Raw genomic sequence first — 23866 nt, 5'->3', positions numbered from 1 at the left:
GAATTGCAAAATCTCACTTTTTTCTTTTTCAAAATCCCAGTTTTTAATGCTGCATCTCACTTTTATTCTCTGAAAATATACCCAACTCGTTAACAGCAAGCAGATAAAAGATTTATTCTTAAAAAAGCAACAATGATTCCAACTGTCAGTGTTTTCTGTTCTTATAGAGCATGCTAGCTAAAAGAAGAAATATGAAATGAATCCATATTTTGCCTTTCATAAATGCAGTAAAATGACCACATTTGGTGCTAATAGACAAGGTATGAATCACCTGGGCAATAAATACTTTTTTTCTTTATTTATTTCAACAGTTTCCAGCCATATATATTTAACCCTAAGATTCTGTTAAGGCATCCTTTTTTATAAGAAACAACTTTACAAAGGAGAAAACAGACATCAGCACTTCATAGAAGATCAGTGATTATAGCAAGTGCACCAAGGTTCAGTAAATGCCTCCCACTCAACAAGCTTCCAAACTGAACGACCACATGATGTTTACTCCTCATTAGAACCCATTTATAGATCTCTTACTCACCACTCTCACAGTCATACATGCAACACCTAAAAAGAGGCAGCAAGAAGCACTCTGGGAGCAGATAGGGAGATTACAGTTGGAGAACTTATTCTTGTCTTTACAATACCAATTAACCAGGCTGTGAAATACGGTTTAAATCATCCAAACTCTAAAGATTCCAATCACCTGAAAGTGTTCTTTACATATCATGTGAGTTGCACACAGATGACAGGTATGGCTGCTTGAAGAATATTTTGCACTGTTTCGAAAAATTTATAAAAAGGGTTAAAAAAAGCCCCTTCAAAAGCACAAGTGAGAAATGAAGGTAATGACTTCTTATGGAGTTTGTAGACCCAGGAAAGAGTTTTGTTCTCATGATGTCATTTAAAAGACATCTGGCCATTCCTAGCAAATAGCACACTGGGAATGAAAAGGGTATCGGTTACAGTAAGGTAAGAAGGGGATAGAGGTCATGAACTTCTGTTAGTCTGGAGCAGAATTAGCCTAGAATTACAAACACACTGATCTTCAGAAGGAAAAACCTGGGCAAAAGGTAAATCCAGGGACATGTCTTCTTTGATTGCTCCAGTGAATTGTCAATGTGAAATAAAGCCAGACTATCTCCTCAGACTCTCTAATTCTCCTACACATCTGGTAAAAGCCTTGACCTTTCTGAGACAGTAACCTGAAGTGCCAAGGGATCTACTTTAATTCATCTGCCCTCACTTCCCTTCATTGGGCACCACTTGTTATGATCATCTCCCGTGAAACTACTTTGATATTTATATCATGTTGGGATCACTATGCACAGATGGCAGAAGAAGAGTAGGAAGTCAAATGTGCTCCAGGTTAACACATTAATACTGTGAGGGGATGCCAGAGAGAGGTTTAAATTGCAAAGGGGAGTTCATCCCTTGAATTCTTGCAACGGTAACTGGTCAACCACATGGAAGAGCCCACTTTAAATTAAACTATGCTTTCTTGCATGTTTTTTGTAAACTATTTCAACACATTTGTTATGTTTCTGTCAGTTATGTTTCTGTCAGGATAATAAGAACAATTCTCTGAGCATCTATCATATGTCTTTTAAAATATATTTTCTCTCCTGTATATTTTCTGGGCAGGGTCCTGGGCAGGCAGCACAAGGTGGCCCTATTGAGCAGTGAGGCTGGACCAGATGACTTCCAGAGGTCCCTTCCAATCTCAACTGTTCTGTGTCCCTGTGAAATGCTGGAATGATTAAATAATCTATGCCTTTTTTTTGTTTTGTTTTTTGGCTCTTTACCTACAATCCATTGAAATATGTGGGGAAGCAATGAAAATGGAGATGTAGGTTACACATACACATACATACAGAGTTTCAAAACAAAACAGGACATAATTCTATTCTTTCAATTTGTCTGACAAAGAATAATAGAGAAAATATATTATATTTTCCACCAAAATGCAAAAATAATACTTTTGACAACAAATTTTGCTTATCTTCACAATGAAGAAATTATTGAAAGCCCTATACTCCCTCTCTCATATATATGTTTTTCCTCTAATTTACATCTGGGTTCAGACAGTATGACATGGGGAGTTAAGGACAGTTTTGACCCTTTGAACTGTTTGCAGCTCAGTAATGCACACACAAGCTGAGTACTGTGTAACAGCATGTCTAGTCAACCACAATAGACCCTTTCATTTAAGACAGAAAAACAGTCAAGTGAAAACGTTCCTTGTGTTATACTGTTGTCAAAATGTCTTGTTACCTGCACTGACACAAAGCTTTGTCAGCAAAGGAACTTGCAAAAGAGAGAAAATTTAGCCCAGTGGCTCTGAAATGACAGCTGTCGAACTGAAATCTTTCAGACCAATATGAATTCTAAATTTTTTTTCTCTGAAAGACCTAATGTCAGTAAAGTCATGATACTTGTCATAGGTTATACTACCTTTTTTTTTTTGGTAAGTGGAACCCAAATGTTGATGACCCCAATGCTAATGTATGTGGCTCCTAACAGTCTAAAATGTTGCAATTAGTAGCAGTTTCAAATGTGAAAAAACCCTTCCCACTTCAGCATTTTCAGTGAAAAATAAAGAACTTCTTCCCGTAAACAAATATCCTTACTTCTTGACTAGTACTACTTCAAAGGTTTGAGATTTATAATGTGTTACAAACACTACAATCTCTAGAGCATGGAAATGTGTTCTGAACTTTTATCTCTTTAGCTTTACCAGTCATAGTTTTACTTTTGTTTGGGCATCTCTTGCCTGAGATGAGAAAGCTGCCTAAAACATCATGTGGTGGGCTGCTAGTCGTCATTTAGATGAAGTAGCACCTTGATGAGCATGGAATTTTTAGCTTACGGATTCACTATAGACACTGATAAAAATCAACAATTTCTTAAAGGTGGGAAAGCATCCGAAGAAGTTTATCCTATCCAAACAGTTCATAAAGAGACTGAATTTTTAAGTACTGATTATGCATAACATTTTAAAATGTATTACAAAGAAAACCTATATAAATTCTGATATACTTTCTGTTAATGGTATTACTACTGCTGCAGTGACGTTTTCTGGAGCTACCCTTAACTTTTCTCTCCACAGTTTACATGTCTTGAAGCACAGTGGCTGTAACATATGCTTACCTCACATTAAATTCAAGTTTTCATTTCAATTTTCTGCTTTTCATTAACATTTTCCCTACAAATTCTCATAAATTAAAGTGTCATCCCTATAAAAAGGTTTTGCAGACCCATCTTCAGTTGCTTTGGGACTGTATGAGGCCACTTGTGATTCATAATAGGAAGCAAAGATTAAGCAATATATACCTATGCTGTAATTAAAGTTGTTGATGAGGAGCTGCAGAGGCTTTTTCTACCTCTGCTAATGAGAACTATGCTGCAGCACTTTTTAAGTTAGTGCCTTCTGAAGGAAGAAAAAGCTTTTCCTTTGTAGCATTTTACTAAGCCCTGCTAAGTTCATGCGTCTGTCTGTAATTATTATTCTTTGCAATAATTTATCAATATAGGTGGAAAATTGTTTTCGGAGTTTACGTCGAGCCATTCTCATTCACCTATAGCACATCTGCTGAAAAAGCATCTGATTTCCAGGGTAGGCATCAGTCAAGGACTTGGTCCCCTTTTTAAGGTATTGTCCTGACCGTATTAACAAGAACACCCAAATAACACTTCATTAACATCTGTTAATGAAGCCAGAAGACTTAAAGAGCTTAATTAGCAAAAAATTTATGGCACTGAGATTTGAAAAGAATTTCTTGGACAGTTTAGTTGTATTTCATTTTCATTCCCTATAACAGCAGACAGTAAAACTTCAGGAATTATGGTTGTAGCAAATTCATCAGTATGGAAGCCAAGGCCTAATTGCTGATCCTGCAAAGTGCCTATTACCTCTTTTGAGGTGCTATAAATCCCATTGATTTCTCCAATGATAACCAAAACCACTTAGCAGCTTGCAGGCACAGGATGAAAAATAGCCAGTAGAAATGCACCTGGGTGGAGGTGCACTGTGAAAATGAAAAGATATTGCTAGGTCCCCTTATGGACTGGTAATTGTGATGTCTACAGGACAAGGGTATATACAGAAGGGACCAGGCTAGGCACTATTAGAAATAAAAGAAAAGTGATTGGCAAAATAAAAAAAAAAAAGCAATAAAAATCTATTATTAAACAACAAAGTCAAAAAAAGCTGTGACATTTAACACAATGGGGTATCTTTGTTGTACTGAGGGTGGTGAAGGCTCTGTAAGGAGGCATTCACTGATGCAATATGAAATGCACCTGCTGAGAGTTAATTGCATGACTGGGGTTTCTCAGCCAGGATGTGTCTCCGAAAACAAAGCTTCCAGCTAGGAGAAAATGTATATGGTGGTGAGTGCTCTTGCTGCAGAGACTCCCTGTAGTCAGCACTTGGTAGCCCACCACAGAGATGACTTGGAGAAAATTCATTTGTGTCTGCAGCTAAAGTACAAGAGACAAGAACATAATGACTGGTACTGCACTGTGTAACTTGGATTAAACATGGTCAAATTATTATAAAGCTAAAATACAGAATTCCTGGATTGTTTCAAAAGTAACTTATGAGTGTGGGGGTCACAGCCTTTGCATTTGATCATGAGGTAACCCAGCACTAACATTGTAACTCCAAAAAGTCAAACCCTTTCGTGTCCCGCATAGGGCAGTAAAAGCAGGGGGACCAAAGGCATTTTGCACTTCTCAAAACCTTGCTGCTCTCGTGGCAGCTCCATTCACTCCAGTGGAAACTTCAACCCACCAGCCTTACATGTGCCTTCAAAGGGCACCCAGCTGAGAGAGAGCCACAAACAGCTGCATGGGCCAGCCAACACCAGGAGCTGTGCCCGGCAGTGAAGGAGGACATTTCATGAGCCATCTCACAGCCTTGCACATCCTCAGTCAACAGCTTGGACTACAAAATTTTGTAATGATCTTAATGGCCACAGTCTGCACCAGACCCATAGCATCAAGGGTTTGAAGCTGCTGAACAAAGGGTGTTGGAATTACTTAGAAAATTATTTGGGGTGGACAAGAAGCTGGAAATACCACAAAACAAAGCTTCTTGACAAAAGTGCCTAGTTTAGTTTAAAAATTTTCATACATTCTCAGGAGATTGAAAATCCCCAGATGTCTTGTGCTTTTCTGTGAAAATTCAGGCCACTCAGTTTTATTTTTCTAGAAAAATATTTGATTCGGGGAGACTGAAGTTTGGAGAAAGATGATGTTATCTTTATTGACATTTTTATGGTAGGGTAAAGATTCTTCCAGTTGAAATCTTTCAGCAGTCTTATTGTAGTCCTTCAAACGGTGCAATAAAAGCCAATGTAGGAGTGGGCTATCACCCTTAAGATTGTGCTGCCTCATGCCTTATAAACTCTAAATTGCATAACCATGCTACATAATTAAATTACAAACAATGATTTTCAAGTTGTTTTAGTATACAAAAAAGATCCTGGAGGAAGGCACTGACCTTGGACTTCTTTTACGCTGGCACTTAATTTGAGTTAGCTCTCTAATCAAATATTAAAGCTTTACTCTAAATTATGTACAAAACTTTCTCACAAATCTGAATGCAACATAGCACACAGCAAAATGCTGCTGCTGGAAAGGCTCTATGATTTCACACCTGAATGCTCATGTCTTTTGCTACTGTCATGCTGCTGCCACTTAAAACTCCTGATAAGCTGCCATTTTCTCCAGAGACACACACCCAACACTAAGCAACACTGCTTGGTATCTGCCTGATTTTCACATACAGAGAAGGGTTTAAAAATTATTTGTATTTTTTAAATTAAAAATGGTCAGCAAAAGATTAAGAATTTTTATTTTGTAGCTGATGGTAGACCTTCAAGGACAAAAGCTGAGGAAAGTGAAATATCTGGCATGCTGCTGATTCCTATGAAGTCCTCAAATATGTGCCCTCACTAATGGCATTTCTAAAGTGCCATTGGTCTTTATTGCCAGCTGACATTTGTGGAGTCAATGGCTTTCTTCTTTTCAAGAAAGTTGAGGAACTGATAAAAAGCACATATTAAAATAATATTGAGTTGATAATGACCCACATAAGCATCAGTTAATCAGTCAAGACTGAGCATGAAGTCTAATAGTGGTTATTAATATTCAAAAATTAAGATATTGGTACAAAGTTTTCCTTCCCCTATACTTAAAGTGAGATAGGCTATTTCAGAAGCTTACTGATATGTAGAAAAGATGATTCAGCATTGCCGTGTTAGTTTTGTAACCACACATAATTTTGCAAATATGAGATGGTATAAATTGTTTATAAATTATTTATAAATTGTTATAAATCATAACATTCAGGAAACACAATATAAAGCAGATTGTGCAGTATGTTAATCCATATGCAATGACAAACACATAAACACTCACTCTTAGCTTCCATGCTGCCTGATTTTTCACTTCCTATCAGACTCTAACATTGTCTGAAGATTTTTATTTCATTATCCTTAAGAATTCACATAGTATTCAGGATGCCAGTTCTGACATTCATTTTTTATTGTAAATATTTCCTATTTCTCATGCAACTTTAATGGCTGAGGAGAAAAGTTGATGCCCTAGGTGTTGACTGGCTAGACTTTCAAAAGCCATGAGTTCGAACCCTGGAAAGGCAGACTGTTGTCTTTCATTTGTCCCTGAAAAAAAAAAAAAGAGGCACATTTCATGCTGGCTTTAGAAAGGACTATGTTAAAAAAAAATGTTTTATAAAACAAAGTCTGATTATGTGTATCCTGAAGATAATTGATTTTTGGGGTTGTTTGTACATACACAATATGGGATTAAAACTATATGTATTTATATCATGACTGCTTATGAATTTCAAATTTCAGGGCAATGAAATCATAAGCAAACAGCATCTTGGTGTGCTGCAAACATGACCTTTCTTCCTTCAGTGAAGCAAAAGGGTGAAATGACAAGAGAATTATCAGGTTGGATAATTGCGGGAGAAAAAGCCGAGTTCGCTTGATTTGTTGCTTGAGAGTTGGCATGGGCTGAGGCTGCTGAAATTTATTTAAAATGCAGTGAGCTTTTGTACCTTAGAGTATGCCAAGAGTCAAACTGGTCCAACATTTTTCTGATGGAACATTTCTCCACTGGGAAAGTTTTGTGCTTTGAAAGAATAACTTTTTATGGAAACATTTTGCTTTCAGTGATTATCCTGATGCAAAATGGAACATTGAACACAGTGATCTGGCCAGTTTCTTATCAGCCCCTGCACTGGCTCTGCAGCAGCTGGCCAGGAGGCTGGGGCAGCTCTTTGACTCTGGGGGCTTCCAAGGGTCAACAGCTTCAGGTCTGCTTGACTTGGAAACCCTAATCCCTGCCCAACACTCCTACCAGAACTTGCTGGAGATAGTTTCTCAAGTCAGTGGAGAAATATTCTATTTTTTAAACCATAAATAGTGTGATTTAACCCCAGCCATTCCTGCTCCTTTGTGGTTCAGCTGAGGGTAGGGCCCATCTCTGCAGTGTGACATAAAATTGGTGTGTCCAAACTGGTTCCACAACCTCTGCCTCGTCTCAGTCTCCTGCTGCATTGGTCTGCACCTTCATTCTGGTGTGTGATGCCAAACACTTCAGCGCTGCCCTTCAAGACTGACTTTGACAACTACAAGCTCTAAAAATTATACTGTAAACCTGATCTCCCCCAGACTCAAAGACTGGCCCATAAGAAGTTAAAAATTATTTTAAAAAAATTCAAATAAATTTTCTATTAATTTTATGTTCTTCTTGGTGATTTGACCACGAGGGTTCACTGCTTTCCACTGTTTGTCTGCCCCTGCAAATGTATTTTTAAATATCTCCCAATGAAGGGGTGAGGAACCAAGCCCCATGCAGATGTTATGCACTACTCGCACACATAACAAAAATAATAATAATAATAATAAAAAAACCCCTATTAAACCCACAGTGATTCCTAGTACACAAGAAGACACAATTCATGACACAAAAATTTGAGACAAAGGGAGGAATAGGGAAATGACAACTCAGTTATATTGGGTAAAATAATAGACTTGCAATAGGAGCTGCTTGGCTGCTGACACAAGACAACGGCTATTATTTTTATGCAGCAGGCTTCCTGAGCCCTCTCAGGGCAGTATTTTGAAAGCGTTTAGCTGATTAAACATGCAAACCCCCTAGGAGTTAGGTACTTAATGTTTCTTTGGGAAGCCGATGAGATACCAAACTGCAGCTTTGCAGAGCTTAAAGTATTTTAGAAGCCTGCCCTCTAGTTTCCCCTAAGAGTTACTGCCACGATGCAGTATTTACTGATATGTTTTGACTGGGATTTCTCTCTCTGTAACAGTTATTTCCCCCTTTTTTTCCACCAAGAAAAAAAAGATAAAATAAAATCTCAAAACCAATCCCCCAAGACTCTAGCAACAATTCACAGTGTAAATAAACTAGGTGCATCATTAACCCTTTGGACAATGTTCTGTACTAGAACCATAATATAAGTAGGATCGACAAAACCCCCTTGATTTAATTTGAAAACTACTGCTTTGGAAAAAAAATAGTCTGCATTAATGGCAAACTCCGTGGTCAAAACAAGACAAATGACTGCCAGAAAAGAGTCTTTTGCATTTTTAGCACTTCAGATAGCTGAAGAAGCTGCATGACATATGTTACTATTGAGAAGAGGCTGGGGAAAGTGAAAAAGAACATTTCTGCGGTAGCCCGGGAAACCCAGAAGGGCAGCAGCACAGCCTAACTGTTTCTGCTGTTAGAGTGAAAAGGAAAAAATGTGGCAGTGTAATTTCTACAAATCCTTTTTGTACAGAGGATCTCCTGCCCCTCGACCCACTGCCACAGTAGTCAGGGAAGGGGGATTGTCCTGCAGACACTCCCCCGCTGCTGCCTCATGTGGTCCTCACTTAACAACTGAACTGCAATTAAAGTTACAAAGAGAATCATCCCACTTTGCTACTAATGAGGACTTTGCCAGGATCTGGGTTTGTTTGGAAGCCTCAGCAAAGGGATGTAGCTGCTGTAATTTTTGCACTTTCAGGATTTGTCAGGGATTTCACGGGCACTCAGGCAGCTTGAAGCTCTCTGAGCAGCCAGCACTGCTCTGTGCTGCTCTACAACTAAAAGCAAAGAGGTGTCCAGAGACCCCAGTCAGCTGAAGTGACATTTAATGGTCCTCATGGGGCTGCAAATGCAGGGGAGGTTATTTTTCCTCAACTGTGAGGCTGGTGTGGAGCCATGTGGCTCCACTACAGGGACAAGAGTGGGCAGTATGGGGTTGTTGGGGTTGGGACAAGCCAAATGCTGCTGAACCTGAAGCAATACCTTTCCCTAAGCTCTCTCAGATGCATTTCTTTGCTCTTCATGCAGCAGAAAGCTCTGTGATCTTGGAGACACTGAGAAAGGGCTCCTCTCCAAGCAAGAAAACAGAAATCTCAGCTGTTTCTATTTGGGTAGCAATATCCAATTTATTCATCATGAATTCTGCCTCTTCTGCCACCTTACCCAGTCTGTACTGCAAATAGCCCACATTTGACTCTCTGTGCTAGTTATGGTTTCTAAAAAAGCTACTTTCTCCTGGTCATATGGCTTCTTCTCAACAGAATTCATAATGTATGAGTGAGTGTTGTTCCATATAAATATAGTGTACATCTGATATGCCTACAGATAATATCACAGCACAACTGAACCGTGATTAATCTTGGTACTATTCACCCACCTGTTTTCTTTCAATATAACTCTGGCATGTGCAATAAAAAGAGGTCCTGCGACAATGCTCACATCCCTGCAAATATAGTTACAGATGAGGTGGAAGTTTGCTATGGTTTTATTTTCAATCTATTCAAATCAAGACTGAGAGGTCTCTGTGCACTTTGCAAATACTTTTCCTGAAATACTTAGCACTTCATATGAAGCAAAATACCTTGAAAAAATACAGCAAATGGAGGAAAAGGAAGGGTGGTAATAAAGTGATTGCCAACTCAAAACCCAGTATAGTCTTTCCATAGCTCACATTCTCTGCAGCCTCTTCTGCATATTTAACACTCTTGTCCTTGATTTTGTGGCCTCTTTGCCATGGAAAAGTGAGAGGTCTTAATCAGCTTGGGAAATTTGACAGCCATCTTGTACATAACCCAGGGATCTCAGTTCAGAGGTGGAAAAGCATGAAGGCAAGACATCGTATGCAGGTTGCTAATTTAACTTGACATGTAACTGACTGTACTAGAAATCTGTATATTCTGACATCTGGTCCATGCAGGATATGCTTAATTCCTTGCATTATCTTGCTTCTTCAAAGCTACTCAGGTAGTGTGGTAGTTCGTCTCTGCCTGTTGTTGGGTAGTTTAAGACTTGATACATACAGCTACAGTGCACATGAGGTTCTTTCAGCAACCAGAATATACATATATATATATATATACACACATTACGTGTATATACATACATATATATATGTTCATATATGTATATATGTATGTGTGTATATATACACATACCACATACATTATGTGTATATACATACATATATATGTTCATATATATGTATGTACGTTGTGTTTATAGGATTTTGTCATTTATTAGAGTTTCAAACATAAGCCCTTCTTTTCCCATGGAATAGATAGACTTCTTCAAAACCGTAAATGAAGGTGTTCCAGCATATTGCCTGTACAAGATTGTACTGTTAATACTTGATTTGCAATCTGTGACAAGCAAGTATTTTAAATGACTTATTAGAATTGAGTAGAAGACATATGGGAGAACTAAATATTCCCATGGCACCCTGTTTCAAAACACAAAATTGTGTTTTCACCAAACAAACTGAAAAGAAATAAATATGTTTTCACTGAGAAATAGAAGGAAAAGGTGAGAGAAATCACCAGCTGTTAAAAACTAGGCACCCAAGACCAATTATATTTTGGTGTTGAACTTGCACCAACACGATCTACAGATTCTGTGAAAAAGATTTCTTTTGCTCAGCTCTGCAGAAAGGCTCGTCTCAGAACATGCATGTAGCAGCTCCTTTTGGAGCACTTGCACAGTTCTGTTAGCATAAATCCTGGATCTGACTGCAGGACACAGAGGTCCATGTAATCTTAACAAAGAACAATGTGCAATTTGAATATTCAAATTTGGAGTGGGATTTTGAGATGCACTTAAGTGATTTAGGAGCATAGTTGGCACCAAGTGGCATTGGGGTTATGCTCAGTACCAGGGACAGAGTCCCAGCAATTTAGATGCCTAAGGTGCAAATGGGATGCAAGTGCTTAAGTCCAAAACTGTGATCCTCAAAACCATGGTCCAGTTTCACCATAACCTCAAACTGTGCCCATGCTCATCTACAAATACCTGAGTTTAGATAACCCTGCTCACCTGAGTACCAGGAAGGCATGTAACCCTGAGTAGCACCCAGAAACTTGGTAGGTTTCCGCAGAGACCTTTCTCCTCAGCACCTACCTAATTGCATCAGACTTTGTACAAGAACACAGCAAAAGCCATCCTGGTTTCTTTCAAAGCACAGCTTGAGGAAACTGTTGCTACACAAATTAGCCTTTAGACATGGTACACCGCAATCCACAGTATAAAGTACATGGAAGCAAGTTTCCTTATTGCCAGCTGAGCTCCACAGTGCTAAACTGCCATCAGGCTCACTTGTCTACAGATTAATTTTAATTCATTTCTGCACAGCAGCTGAGCTTTAGCTCAAAGTCTACAAAGGGCCCCCCTGCCAAGGTAGTCTGCAGTCTCCAGGAAAGCAAGAACTGTGGGTTTTAATCCTTTTCAGGCAAAGAAGGACCTGACCTGCTTTATTCATGCTTCCTGGTTGGGCATTTGTGATAATCACAGAGCCAAAGAGAAGGGAGGGGCCACCAGCACATTCCTTCTCTTGCATGTTTGCAAATTTTTCTACTTGTTTTTTAAAAAAACTAGGAGTGAATCTGGAGGAGACAGTTCACACTGTAAATCCAGTATGAGGGGAAATGTCTCCTGGCTTTACTTAGGACACTGACAAAGCCCCAGGGAAGAAAATCTAATTGTTTTCCATTTGTTTTTTTAGCTGTATCTAAACAGCTCTCCACACAAGCTTCACCATGCTGCCTGTAGAAGTGGCTCAAAGGTTCTTAACAGCATATGCAGCACCATCTTCCTAAGATGGCAGAAGTGTGAGTTTCTGCAAGGCAGAAGGTTTCTGAAGGGACTCGTGTGATCAGAGACTCAGAGGACTATAGGTGCGACAGGGCTCTCTCTATCTCCATTTTCCTCTCTCTGTAACTTTGTATGTCTCTTTACAACTAATTTTCTCTTGGGAGAAACCAAGACTTGTCCTTGAGCAATGCTAGAGCACCCTGGAAGGGGAAGACAATGCTGGCCTTCATCCAGCCCTTGGGACACAGCAATCAAAGCAGAAGGCAGTGCCATAGGCTGAGGGCCATCTATTCTCCACTCCTGTCTGCCTGCCCTCAAGTTTTGAGGCACTTCAACTCTCCTCTTTAATGGTGAAGTCAAACAGCCAGTAGGTGTTTGACAGAAGGTAGAGCCCAAGCAGTTGTACCCACTGGTATATCATGCAAGAGGACACCTCCATGGTAAAGAGAGGCACTGGGAGACACAGAGATGCAGTGCTTCTCTGATGCAGGTGAGAACACAGCAGTGCCATAACAGCTACCTGGAGCTGCCTGCATTATTCCCTCCAACATGTATCTAATCCTTGTGCTGTTAATAAAATTCCAGACACTGCTGAGGGATGTGAAGGAATGCTCCATTGGGTCAAGGTACTCTAATGCTACTGTACCATGGGCTTGCCTTGATGAAAATGGTTAGATGCCAAAACTCACTGCAGGTGGGGTACCAAAGCGTTTACTTTGCTGAAGGATGGTCAGTCTCTAGCTCTAAAAATGAGGCTTTTAGCCTCAGGTCAGCACAAGCATCTCTGACAGCCAGTCTCCACTTCATCCTGCCTTAGAGAAACAGTTTTCTTTAATTTCAACCAAACTGCAAATAACTTCACACTTGGACACGACCCACCAAGCTACTGCTTGTCAACTGAGCTGTGATGTTCAGCCAGGTTTGGTCTCTTGTTCTCTACACCTGTGAAGCAGAATATGAACATCTTCACTGAGGTTTCCATGATTGGTCATAGACTTTGAAGCATGCACATGCTCAGCAGTGGCTCAGGTATTGTCTACTTATGTGTTAAATTGTAGTAACTGGACAGAAAATGCTTAGCTGTAGAACTGACTTGCCCCAGAAGTAATTGTTCAAATATATGATAGCAAATCTATGCTGTGCCAGAATAAAAACTTTAAAAGCAAATAAAAAGCAGAAAGGGATGCAATACTACATCATTGCCTGATTTGTTATTTTTTTTAGTGAAGGGCTTAAACCAAAAAAAAGGTACATGCATGATATACCCATCTGAACTCACTTGCCCTTTAGCAAAATATACTGAAAAACTGAAAATATGCCTCTTGTTTTCACAGAGAGACCTCTTCTTGTTTTGAGAACTAAAAGGGAGAAAGATTACATTTTTTTCCCAAAAGAAATGCCTCCATTCAAAGCCTAAAGAGACAGATCAATTCAACTATTTTCAGACAAACCCACAAAACCAAAGAAATCGTGAAATGAAAAAGTAAAATGTTTGAGATCCTTCATTAGCAGAGGACATACTCTATCCTTGTCTTTAACAATCTTTGGGAAGGATACTACACTCAAGAACAGCATGATTTGCAAACACATAAAAACTGGAAGTTTGCTTTTCTCTGTATTCTGCCTATTTCAGCTCAAATATTTGGTTTCAAGTCTTTGGATATGCATTTTCTTCCATTTCAGTACATACTTTGTGTTGGTTTCATCTATAAAGGCAGAACCTTCGAAAGCTTTGAAATAGCACCATCTAGTTATTGTCATCATCCCTTCCTCAGTAAAGGAGCAGTTTGGCTTTGGGGGAAGCTTTTTGTTCTTTGATGTTTCCTCAGTAAAAGCAATTTTGCCAGTCCCCGCTCCCTCTCTTTGCACACAGCAGTGTTTCTGCTACCACTGCTGTTAAAATGCACTGCCAGGGCAGCGGGCACTGACCGGTCAGGCTGCTTCTCCCAGGGTTCATTTGCTTGGAAGCAGGGCAAGTACAGCCATCGCCCTCTTTTCCCCTAAGTGCATTGACAGCCACAGCTATTATTTGCTCTGAGATTACATTTCTGTGCCCTGAAAGGCTCTGTAAGACCGTGTGGGAGTAACAGCAATTTTAAGACAAGGTTCGCTCCAAGGCAACAAACAAGAACAAAGACCCAGGAGAGGTAAAAGCTGAAGGACTCGATTTATTTTTTTTATCAGTTGAATAACCGAATTATTAAATTAAAAGCAATATTACATCAATTTTACCAAAGTAGGGGAGTAAGTTTTGAACACCAGTACTGAGGGTTTTATTCTGCTTTTATTGAATCCATGTCTGTACATGGACCTCAGTCATTTGTGGTCAGAAACAAATACAGCCATACCACTAAATTGCAGGAGAGAAAACCAGGCACTATACTTGTTCCCAAGTTCAAATAAAGGTTAGTTCAGCTGAGTTTCCTTTCAAGTAGCTGCAACTTGCAGCAAATAAAATTTGAAAAATAAATTATAAGCAACACTGAGAGTAAAACTAATACATATTCCTGCAGGAAATGCTCGTTTATGCTGTATCCTTTGTTCTCTCAGTACATGGAAATACAGTGTATTTGAGACTGCTGTGGCAAATCAAAGGGGGATTACGATGTTAAAACAGCAGCAGATAGGGACAGCAAAAACCAATAACATCTGCAGCATAATATTTCCTAAGTAGTGTTGTCAATGGGGTGATTGACATTGGGATCACTATCATGGTGAGCTCACCTACATGCAAAGTTCTACCTACATATGGTGAGATCTACCATTATATTATATTATTCTCAGAAGACATTTACAAAAAAGTGTGAAATAGAGGTAGCTTTGGCACTAAAAGAGTGACGTTTTTCAAAACAAGGCACACAAGGAGCAATTTGATGGCCGAAGCAGGTGTAATCCTAAGTACAAAGCAGGGCTCATGACACTTGTAGATGGCCTGCTCCCAGACAGGAGTCACAAGGTTTGTGCCACATTAAGCCAGCTCTGCAAGAGATGGCACAGTACAGAGGTACAGAAATTTATGTGGTTCTTGAGCACAAGGCTGTGAAAACATAATTAGGTAGTCTTCTATCAAATGAAATTAATAAAAAGTATAAAACAAAATGATGAGGCACTAAATTTAGAAGAAAATTTGTTTGATTATCACATCAGAGCTGTGATATTTCGGATCATACTGTCAGCTTAATTGGCTACAATTTATGTAGATTTGATAAAACTATCTGAGCTGTTACTAACGTGGGAAGTCACACTTTATGTATGCAAAAGCAGTTAGCCTTTTCACTCTGATGTAGGCACTTGAAAACCTTTGTGCTGAACACATTTTGAACTGTGTAATGTTTGAATGATTGCAATTGCTTATTATTTTGGGTTTCTGATGATGCCTGTCATTGCAATGTTCCAGGCGTACCTAACACTGGCGGGAGAATTCCCAGGAACACAGAAACAGCATCACTCATCTCAGTCATAACTCTTTACAGTGAGTATGATCTTGTTCCTGCTCTCCAAACATTTCCTAATGTTGACAGTTCCCTGGTTACAATTAGTTCTACATGGGTTTATATGCATGTGCTTCAGGGTAAATGTCCCTTAAGCCACAGGATCTTCTCTAAATACCTGGACCTGCTGTTATTTGCTGTTCACACAGCAAATAACTGAAGTTTTAGGGATTCCTGATATCCTGTTCTGAGAATTCCAAGAGGAGCACATTCCAGTGGTACTTGTAGTTTGATGCTGAAGTTCATTCACACTAACTCCTAACACATCTAGCAGAGATAAGCAAGAATAGGCCTGCTGACTATTCCATCTTCACACTTCACTGATCCCTCTACACCTGGTACCTTCAGGAGGCCACTTGCCTTTCTGAGTTTCTTTTGAGGGATGTAACCCCAGAAACAGAGGGAATTGACCAAAAAGTTTAGTTTTTACAAAAATCTGTGATGAACAGCACTGATGGGAACATAGGGGTTATTGTATAAAAGAGTCTGACAACAAAAGTTCAGGACCATGTAATCAACAGAATGATCACAGGGAAGCAGTTACTAAATAGCAGTGATTTTTTTTTTTAGTGATAATTTCCAGCTTTCAAATAAGAGTCTTGGAAGTTTCTTCCAGAAACGGTTCTCACTTGAGAAGGGAGCAGAGATTTGTGGGACCACATTGCAAGCACGGGAAGTATTTTGTTACTGTAAGCGTGTTAATGTTTCAAAGGGAGAGGCTCAGTGAAGATATTTATCCTGTCTGTGTGTAGAGGCCTGTTCATCTCCACATATCTGAAAACTCTCTTGCATATGGTGAGGGTAGAGCAGTAAGTAACATGCTCATGTCCTAAAAATTAGTAGAGACTTCTTCAAGTTAATACTTTGTGCTTGTCTCTTCCAGTAATTAAAAACTTCTGCTTGAAGATACAGTTTAGAAATATTTTGAAAAAATACAAGCATCTGTTCTTGTAGTGTGCTTTGATTTTTCAGTGTTTGTTTTGAAATTATTAGTCAGTTTTCAAAAACACAAAGCAAAAACTTTTCCTAACTAGTTTATGTTAGAAGCATTTGTTGTTCTTAAGAGTACATCCTCTTCTTTCCTTAGCAAAATCCATCTCCAAACACATACACTTAAACTTTCTTAGGCATCTAAAAAGCAGACTCTCTCTGGTCTGTTTTCTTTGTCATTTCCACCATTCAACAAGAGAATGAAAAGGAAATCTCTCCTTGACTTGCAAAGGCCTGAGGAATGATGTGCTGGGGGCTAACATAGCATTGTGTCAATGGTAGAGACTTCCAGCTCACAATGGACAGATGCAGGCCACGTTAGAGACAATTGTGCTGGTTTTGGCTGGTGTGGAGTTAATTTTCTTCACAGTGGCTGGCATGGGACTAAATTTTGGATTTCTGCTGAAAACTGTGTTGATAATATAGAGGTGGTTTTGCTATTGCTGAGCAGTGCTTAAACAGAGCCAAGGCCTTTCTTGCTTTTCTTACTGCCACTCTGGCAAGGAAGTTGGAGATGAATGGGAAATTGGGAGGTGACACAGCCAGGACTGCTGACCCGAACTGACCAAAGGGATATTCCAGACCATGTGACATCAGCTCAGTATATAAAGTGAGGGGAAGAAGAAGGAAGCGGGGGGATATTTGGAGTGACGGCATTTGTCTTTCCCAGTCACTCTTATTTCATTCTATGGGGTTTTTTGCTTATGTGCATGACTTTTGCTTTCCCTATTATTCTGTCCTTATCTCAACCCACAAGTTTTCTCACTTTTGATTCTCTTCCCCCCACACTGGTGGGGGAATGAACAAGCACCTATGTGGTACTTGGTGGCTGGCTGGGGTTAAACCACCACAAGTAAATTTTTTCTTCTGAACACAGAAACTCTGGGAAACAGAACATGAATAACTTTTTTTGCTCAAGGAGATAACAGAATTCCAAAGGTTCCTCTGAATTAAATTCCTAAATTACGTCCTGGAGATTCCAATTTTCTCCTTGAAAAGAAATTTCTATCTCTTCTGTTTTAAAGTCTGAAAGCATGTCATAAGTAGACACAAAAAACCTGGAAGGAAAACCAAACAATCTTAAACATGATGTTAAAAAAATCCTATATAACCACAACTACCTAGTTTCTTAGGAGAATTTTACAAACAGAAGTGATCTGACAAAATTGATGGTTAGCCATGAAATCACCAAGTGCTGCTAATCTGGGAGTTCTGAACCAAAGTCAGCAGAATAGTAGGAAACCATGGAGAGAAAAAGACAAGAGATACTTTGAAATTAACAAAGACCACACAGTGAGTAGGTCCAGGGATGTCCCGTCACTGGGCACCACTCAACAGAGCCTGGCTCTGCTCTCTTTGCACTCTGACTTTAGGTACTTTATACACTGATGAGATCCCCTCAAGGAACCTTTGACTTTGGCAGAAGGGTCCTGTAGAAATTCTTGCAACACAGCCTCTTTCTTTACTCCACAGTTCCCAGTCTGGCTAAGGAGATGTTTGCTCCTGACCTACCTTGGCATCCTCTGGATGCAGGATTCCCTCCTTTCACACAACGTCTGGCTTAGACTTAATCAAATGAACACATTTTCCTAAAACTGTGAGGCTCTTACAAGAGCTCACAGCATGTCAGAGTTCCTCTACCAGTCAAGCGCTGTTGTGTTTCTGGAGAAAAAGGCAATAGCCTTGCTCATAACTGTACAGCAGTTTAACTGTATCCCTCAGGTCCATGTGAGCACAGGAATAAGAGGCAATCACTAAACTATGTGTCAGAGCAGTGACACCGGGAAAGGTAAATGACTCTGTTAACTGAGATGTGGCTTCAGAGCAGTATATAGCACGAAACTGTAATTAGAATCCTCAGTACTTAGGAGACAAAGCTATAATGCACATTTTTAGCCTGGGGTTATTGACAAATTTTTTTGTAAGTAATTAACAACACCACCAAGGAACACTTTGTGTGTATGGATATAAGGGCTTTATTCCCTAAGGGATTTATTTTCTTCACCAAGTGACACCAATCTCAGAGGCTACTCTACTGATAAGTTTTCTCATTTTGTGCCAGGCAGAATTCCCAATATGTTATAGAGGAGGTAATGCCGTAAGAAATACAAAGCCTAAGCTGTTCTGGGAAGCTTTTGCTGGATGTATAGTCTTCAGCCCTCAAAATACAACTCCCTTGCTTCTGTAACTGACAATAGAACTACTTCTGCAATCAAACCACCCTTCCTCAGTAGAGTTCCAGGTAAAACCAACAGTTTATCTACAAGTACCAGCTGCATGTGGGAAATCATCTCATCAACGTTGTGATAGGGATCCTGACAATCCCTTTCTCAAAACACAACCAAAACACAGTGCTGCCCACGTGTCCATGACAGACTGTTTTGTAACTTCAAGGTAGTAAATTTCCCTTTTTGCCTTTCAAGAAGGTCCTCCAGTAAGTACAAAAGTCTCACTCAGGAGGAAAAGACCAGACTACTTTAGCTGAAGGTTTAGGTCTTCTGAGACCAAAGTCCAGCATTCTCCGAAGGACTCCGTGGCCCTTCAGGGTGCACAGTAAAAAGTCTTATTACACAGCCCCCCACACCTCAGGACACAAAATGTGAAGGGTTACAGAATGAGGAATGAACATGAGTTGCAGAAGTAACTGGTTGAATTTATATATATTCTCAGGTGAAATGTCAGTTTGTGCTTCGGCCCATTTTCAAGTACAGTCACCATACTAGTTATCATATGAGATACCACAATAAACAGCAATAAATCTCAGCCATAGCAGGTTCTATTTCTCACAAATTAAATGCTTCCTACCATTACTTATTCAATAGGACACATATTTTTAGCATGCGATATTTTGTTACTATTTTATTTTGCATATGCTTCACCCCTGTGCATGTAGAAATGAGCAGGTGTGAAGGGAGCAGCAAAAAAAAAATTGTAGTTGGAGAAAAGGGAAGTGAGCCACAACTCAGGTTGTATATTAAAACTAGCTCAATCTAACACGTCAGCTACAGGTCTGTGGAAGAAAAAAATCTTTAGGACAAAGCAGAGTATGCTAATTAGTTAATTATAGATGACAGACCAGCATCAGGGGACAACTACAGGAATATCTTAACTGAGGAGCACTCGATGACCTTCAATGGATCCAGTTTCCTGACATCTCACTAATTATATCCCTCCCACAAACTGTTAGACTTACAACTATGATCTTAATAAGTCTATTCATGCTCCCTAATTTGGTGAAGAGCAATACCAAAGATACTTAACAGAAGTTACTCTAAAGTGTGAATCATGTAGGTATGGGTTTGTAAATAATGAACCAACCTACTGCTTTGCAGGTTTCTTATTTTTGCTGCTGGTTTTGCACTCTGTTAAACTGAGCAAGAATGCATGGATCAAAATTTTAAAAAATTAATCATCTTGCAATTTGACTTGCAATTTACTGAAACTATCCCATGATATATGACAATACTAGGAGGTAAAGTTGGAAATAACTGCTGTAATTGTAAAAGCTTTGGCATTTTTGAATGTTAAAGTATACTTTTGGTATTTTTTTATTGTATCACATTATAGGATAACAGAATAATGGAAATTATCCAGAGTATTTGGAGTTATTCTAACCATTTCAAGTAGGTATAACCAACAGAGTACCATAAGAAATATAAAAATAATACCAAAGGGAAATCCCTCAGTAGTGAATATCTGAGATTATACTACTGATGTGAGATTTAATTTCCAAACTGTGAAAACCAAAGAACACTCTCATTGATCAGTACACACTCTGTACAGTCATATTCTATTGATCAGTCTGTTTACTATTCTTTAGAGAGCATCACATTCAAAGGATAATCTGTAACCTTTCCTTGGAGCAAAGCATCAGGCAGATGTGAGTGTGGATTTCTTTCAAATAAAGACAATTTTCACTGGATTGACATGGTCATGGTCAGTCATAAAACAATGCACTGACTTTATCACATTTTATGCAAGGCTGCAGGTCATGACTAAAACACCTTAACTGATGAATATCCTCTTGTAGGGGATGATCCTTAGATTTAGTACCATTCAAGGCTGCTGAATGCGGCCCATGATTGATTTACATTTCAGTTTCATGTAGAACTCATTCAACTGCTTAGTTCTGCACAGCATCCAAATCCAAACTTCCAGGTTCCAGTGACTACTGTGTCTGCAACTCTTTTAGAAAATAAGTGTTCACATATGATCTGTGACTGCACTACCCAAAATCTAGAAATCTGTATCACTGTCCAAACCTGATACACAGTACATCAAAAGAAGGATGGAGACAGAAATGACTTCATAATAACCTCACCTCTTTCAAGATGCCCTTTGCTTTGCTGACCTTTCTGTAGAAATCTTCTCCTTAGAGTGAACCTCTGTGCCTGCCCCAAATGTTTGCTGGATTCTCAGTAAGCTAATTGCTAAAAAACTGTTTTAAATGTTGAAAATAGCAATCATCTGAGAATAAACATGGGGTTAAATTTATGTCCAAATATCTCTTACAGAAAAAACCTCTTTAAAGTCTCACATTAAAAATTCATATTTCTCTGGGCAGTGTTTTAGTGCAGTGACTACAATGTTATATTTTACAAAATATTAATTTTTCTTTTACCAAGTTTTCTGAAGAGGAAGACTCCATTGTTTCTTTAAAATAACAGGAACATTATGACACAGTGGGGTAAAAGCAAGAAACAGCTAAGCACTCTTGTTTCCAAATGGCGTATTTATGCTGTGCATAAAATATAAGTCAATGATGCACTGCACATTCGAGCAATTCACTCAGATTATATGCCATTTCTTTTACATTCCTGATCCTTAGCACTTCTGCATTGCCAGAACCCTTTTGCACTGCTTTCTGTTTTCCTCTGTTCTTCATTTATGTTTCCACGCAGCAAATTGGAGATGACATTCTTCTACTCATCTTAGCTCCTCTGCCTCTCTTCACAATAGAAAGGATTTATTAGTCAATATGCAAAACTGGCACTTCAGGTGACTACTGTGTGATGCAATTCTCTTTTTCTTACTGTAGCCAGGGTGAGATTTTTTGTATTGAAACTTCTTTGTACATCTGAGTATTCTTTGTAACTGCCTGATGCATCTTTACTGACTCAAGCTTTTCAAGGAAAATCAAAGATAATTTCATGGACAGAAATTATTAATTTCTATCAGGCTCAGAATGTAGAACAGACGCTTATGGGCCTTGTTTGAAATCAAATGGAAATTATTCTGAAATCAGTGTTGAAGTGCTGAATATTTCCTTTTAAATAAAATAATCACAGAATTATAGAATGGTTTGGGCTGGAAGAGACCTCTGAAGATCGTCTAGTCCACCCCCCTGCAATGAGCAGGGATGTCTTCCACTAGACCAGGTTGCTCAGAGCCTTGTCCAGCCTGACCTTGAATGTTTCCAGGGATGGTGCATCCGCCACCTCTCTGGGCAACCTGGTCCAGTGTTCCACCACTCTCATTGTAAAAAACATCTAGTTTTTTACATCTAAGTTATCCTTATATCTAATCTGACTCTAATGTCCTTAAGTTTAAAACCCATTATCCTTTGTCCTATCACAATAGGGCCTACTAAAAACTCTGTCCCCATCTTTTTTATAAGCCCCCTTTCAGTACTGAAAGGCCACAGTGAGGTCTCCCCAGAGCCTTCTCTTCTCCAGGCTGAACAACCCAACTCTCAGCCTGTTTTCATTGGAGACATACTCATCCCTCTGATTGACTTTGCAGCCCTCCTCTGGACTCAATCCAACGAGGCTAACTCCTTCCTATGGCAGAGGCCCCAGAGCTGGATGCAGTACTCCAGGTGGGGTCTCTCCAGAGCAGAGAATCCCCTCCCTTGAGGTGCTGGCCACACTGCTATGGATGCAGCCCAGGACATGGTTGGTTTTCTGGGCTTCAAGTGCACATTGCCAGGTCATATCCAACTTCTCATCCAACACCCCTAAGTCCTTCTCCTCAGGGCTGCTCTTAATCCGTTCCGTGCTCAGCGTACATTGATTCCAGGCAGTTGCTTTGACCCACGTACAGGACCTTGCACTTGGCCTTGTTGAACTTCATGAGTTGTCATGGGCCCACTTCTTGAGCTTGACCAGCCCCCCACCCCATGTGCCATTCTATCCTTCACGTGTGTCAACTGCACTGCTCCACTTGGTGTCATCTGCAAATTTGCTGAGGGTGCACTTTATCCCACTGTCTGTGCCCACTGAAGAAGACACTAAAGGGTCCTGGTCCCAGCACTTACACCTGAGAGAGATCACTTATCCCTGATCTCCATCCAGACATTGAGCAAAATAAGTATGAGCTGTGGTTCTAGTTGTAGATCAGTGGCTCAATTCATAGGTATCTGGTGCTGTCCGCAGTGCCTGAGGGTCCCTACCTGGAGTTCATCTGCTACTTCAGAAGAGCACAGATGTCCCCAAGGTCCAATCTCATATTTCCAAGCCTGATATACCTATATAGCGAGTCCTCAGGTGCCACAAATAGTGGTACATTTGTATGATCAAATACATGGAGCCATTAGCATGTCAATTTTGAATAATATAAAAAAATGAATATCAAATAACTAATATTCCAAAGGAGCTTGAAAATGCTGACCTACTTGTCCATCACTGCAATAAATTTATTTGCATTGTAAAAGATCTATTTGTAGTTAGACTGTAAGTAAGTCATATATTTTGCAAAACTGGAACCTGTGCTTCTGAAGCAAGATGCTATTTTTTCAGCTGTCTTCAATATTCCTAATATGCTAAATAAACTATTTGTTAGGCCAGTTGATGGGTGACATAGATCATTGGATATAGTCTCCAATATGATCTATGTTTGAAATAACAAAGAATATCAAGGATTATGGCTTCTTCTATTTTGTCTTTGAAATATGAGGTGTGACTACAGGTCCACTGAAGTAATTGGAAAGCCATCTTTCTACGTAAGAGGTTTCTGGATCAGCTTGCTTTTCCTAAAGCCATGTAAAGAACCCTCTTTCACTCACCTGCTTGTTCCAGCTACTGTTCAGCTTTGGGAACGTACTTCAGCTCACTCTTTATGTTCTGAATCTCTGACAAGTTGACAGCAGGACCTGGAAGTTTCCTAGCTCCTGGGAGATGTTTCTTGTCTTTCTCCTCCTCTGTCGAAGCAGGAACACTCTGCACAAAAGGATATCAGTGACTTCACTGCTGCAATAGCAATCTCTTGAGCATGAGCATAGATCA

The 23866-nt window shown here is 39.5% G+C and overlaps 1 protein-coding gene across 1 annotated transcript in view; it reads right to left on the bottom strand.

The window, feature by feature from the left end:
* SMPX (small muscle protein X-linked) overlaps positions 1-23866 on the bottom strand; it is a 53499-nt gene that overhangs the window by 4279 nt on the left and 25354 nt on the right. The window contains exon 4 of the mRNA XM_039377904.1: positions 23647-23800. Coding sequence (XP_039233838.1) covers positions 23660-23800 — 141 coding nt within the window. The 3' untranslated portion in view covers positions 23647-23659. The remainder of the gene's footprint in view (positions 1-23646; positions 23801-23866) is intronic.

Source organism: Pipra filicauda, unplaced genomic scaffold, assembly GCF_003945595.2.
Source record: "Pipra filicauda isolate LSUMZ 115617 unplaced genomic scaffold, ASM394559v2 scaffold12_size5214236_pilon, whole genome shotgun sequence".
Classification (NCBI taxonomy): Eukaryota; Metazoa; Chordata; class Aves; order Passeriformes; family Pipridae; genus Pipra; species Pipra filicauda.
This window is presented reverse-complemented; position numbering and strand designations above follow the sequence as displayed.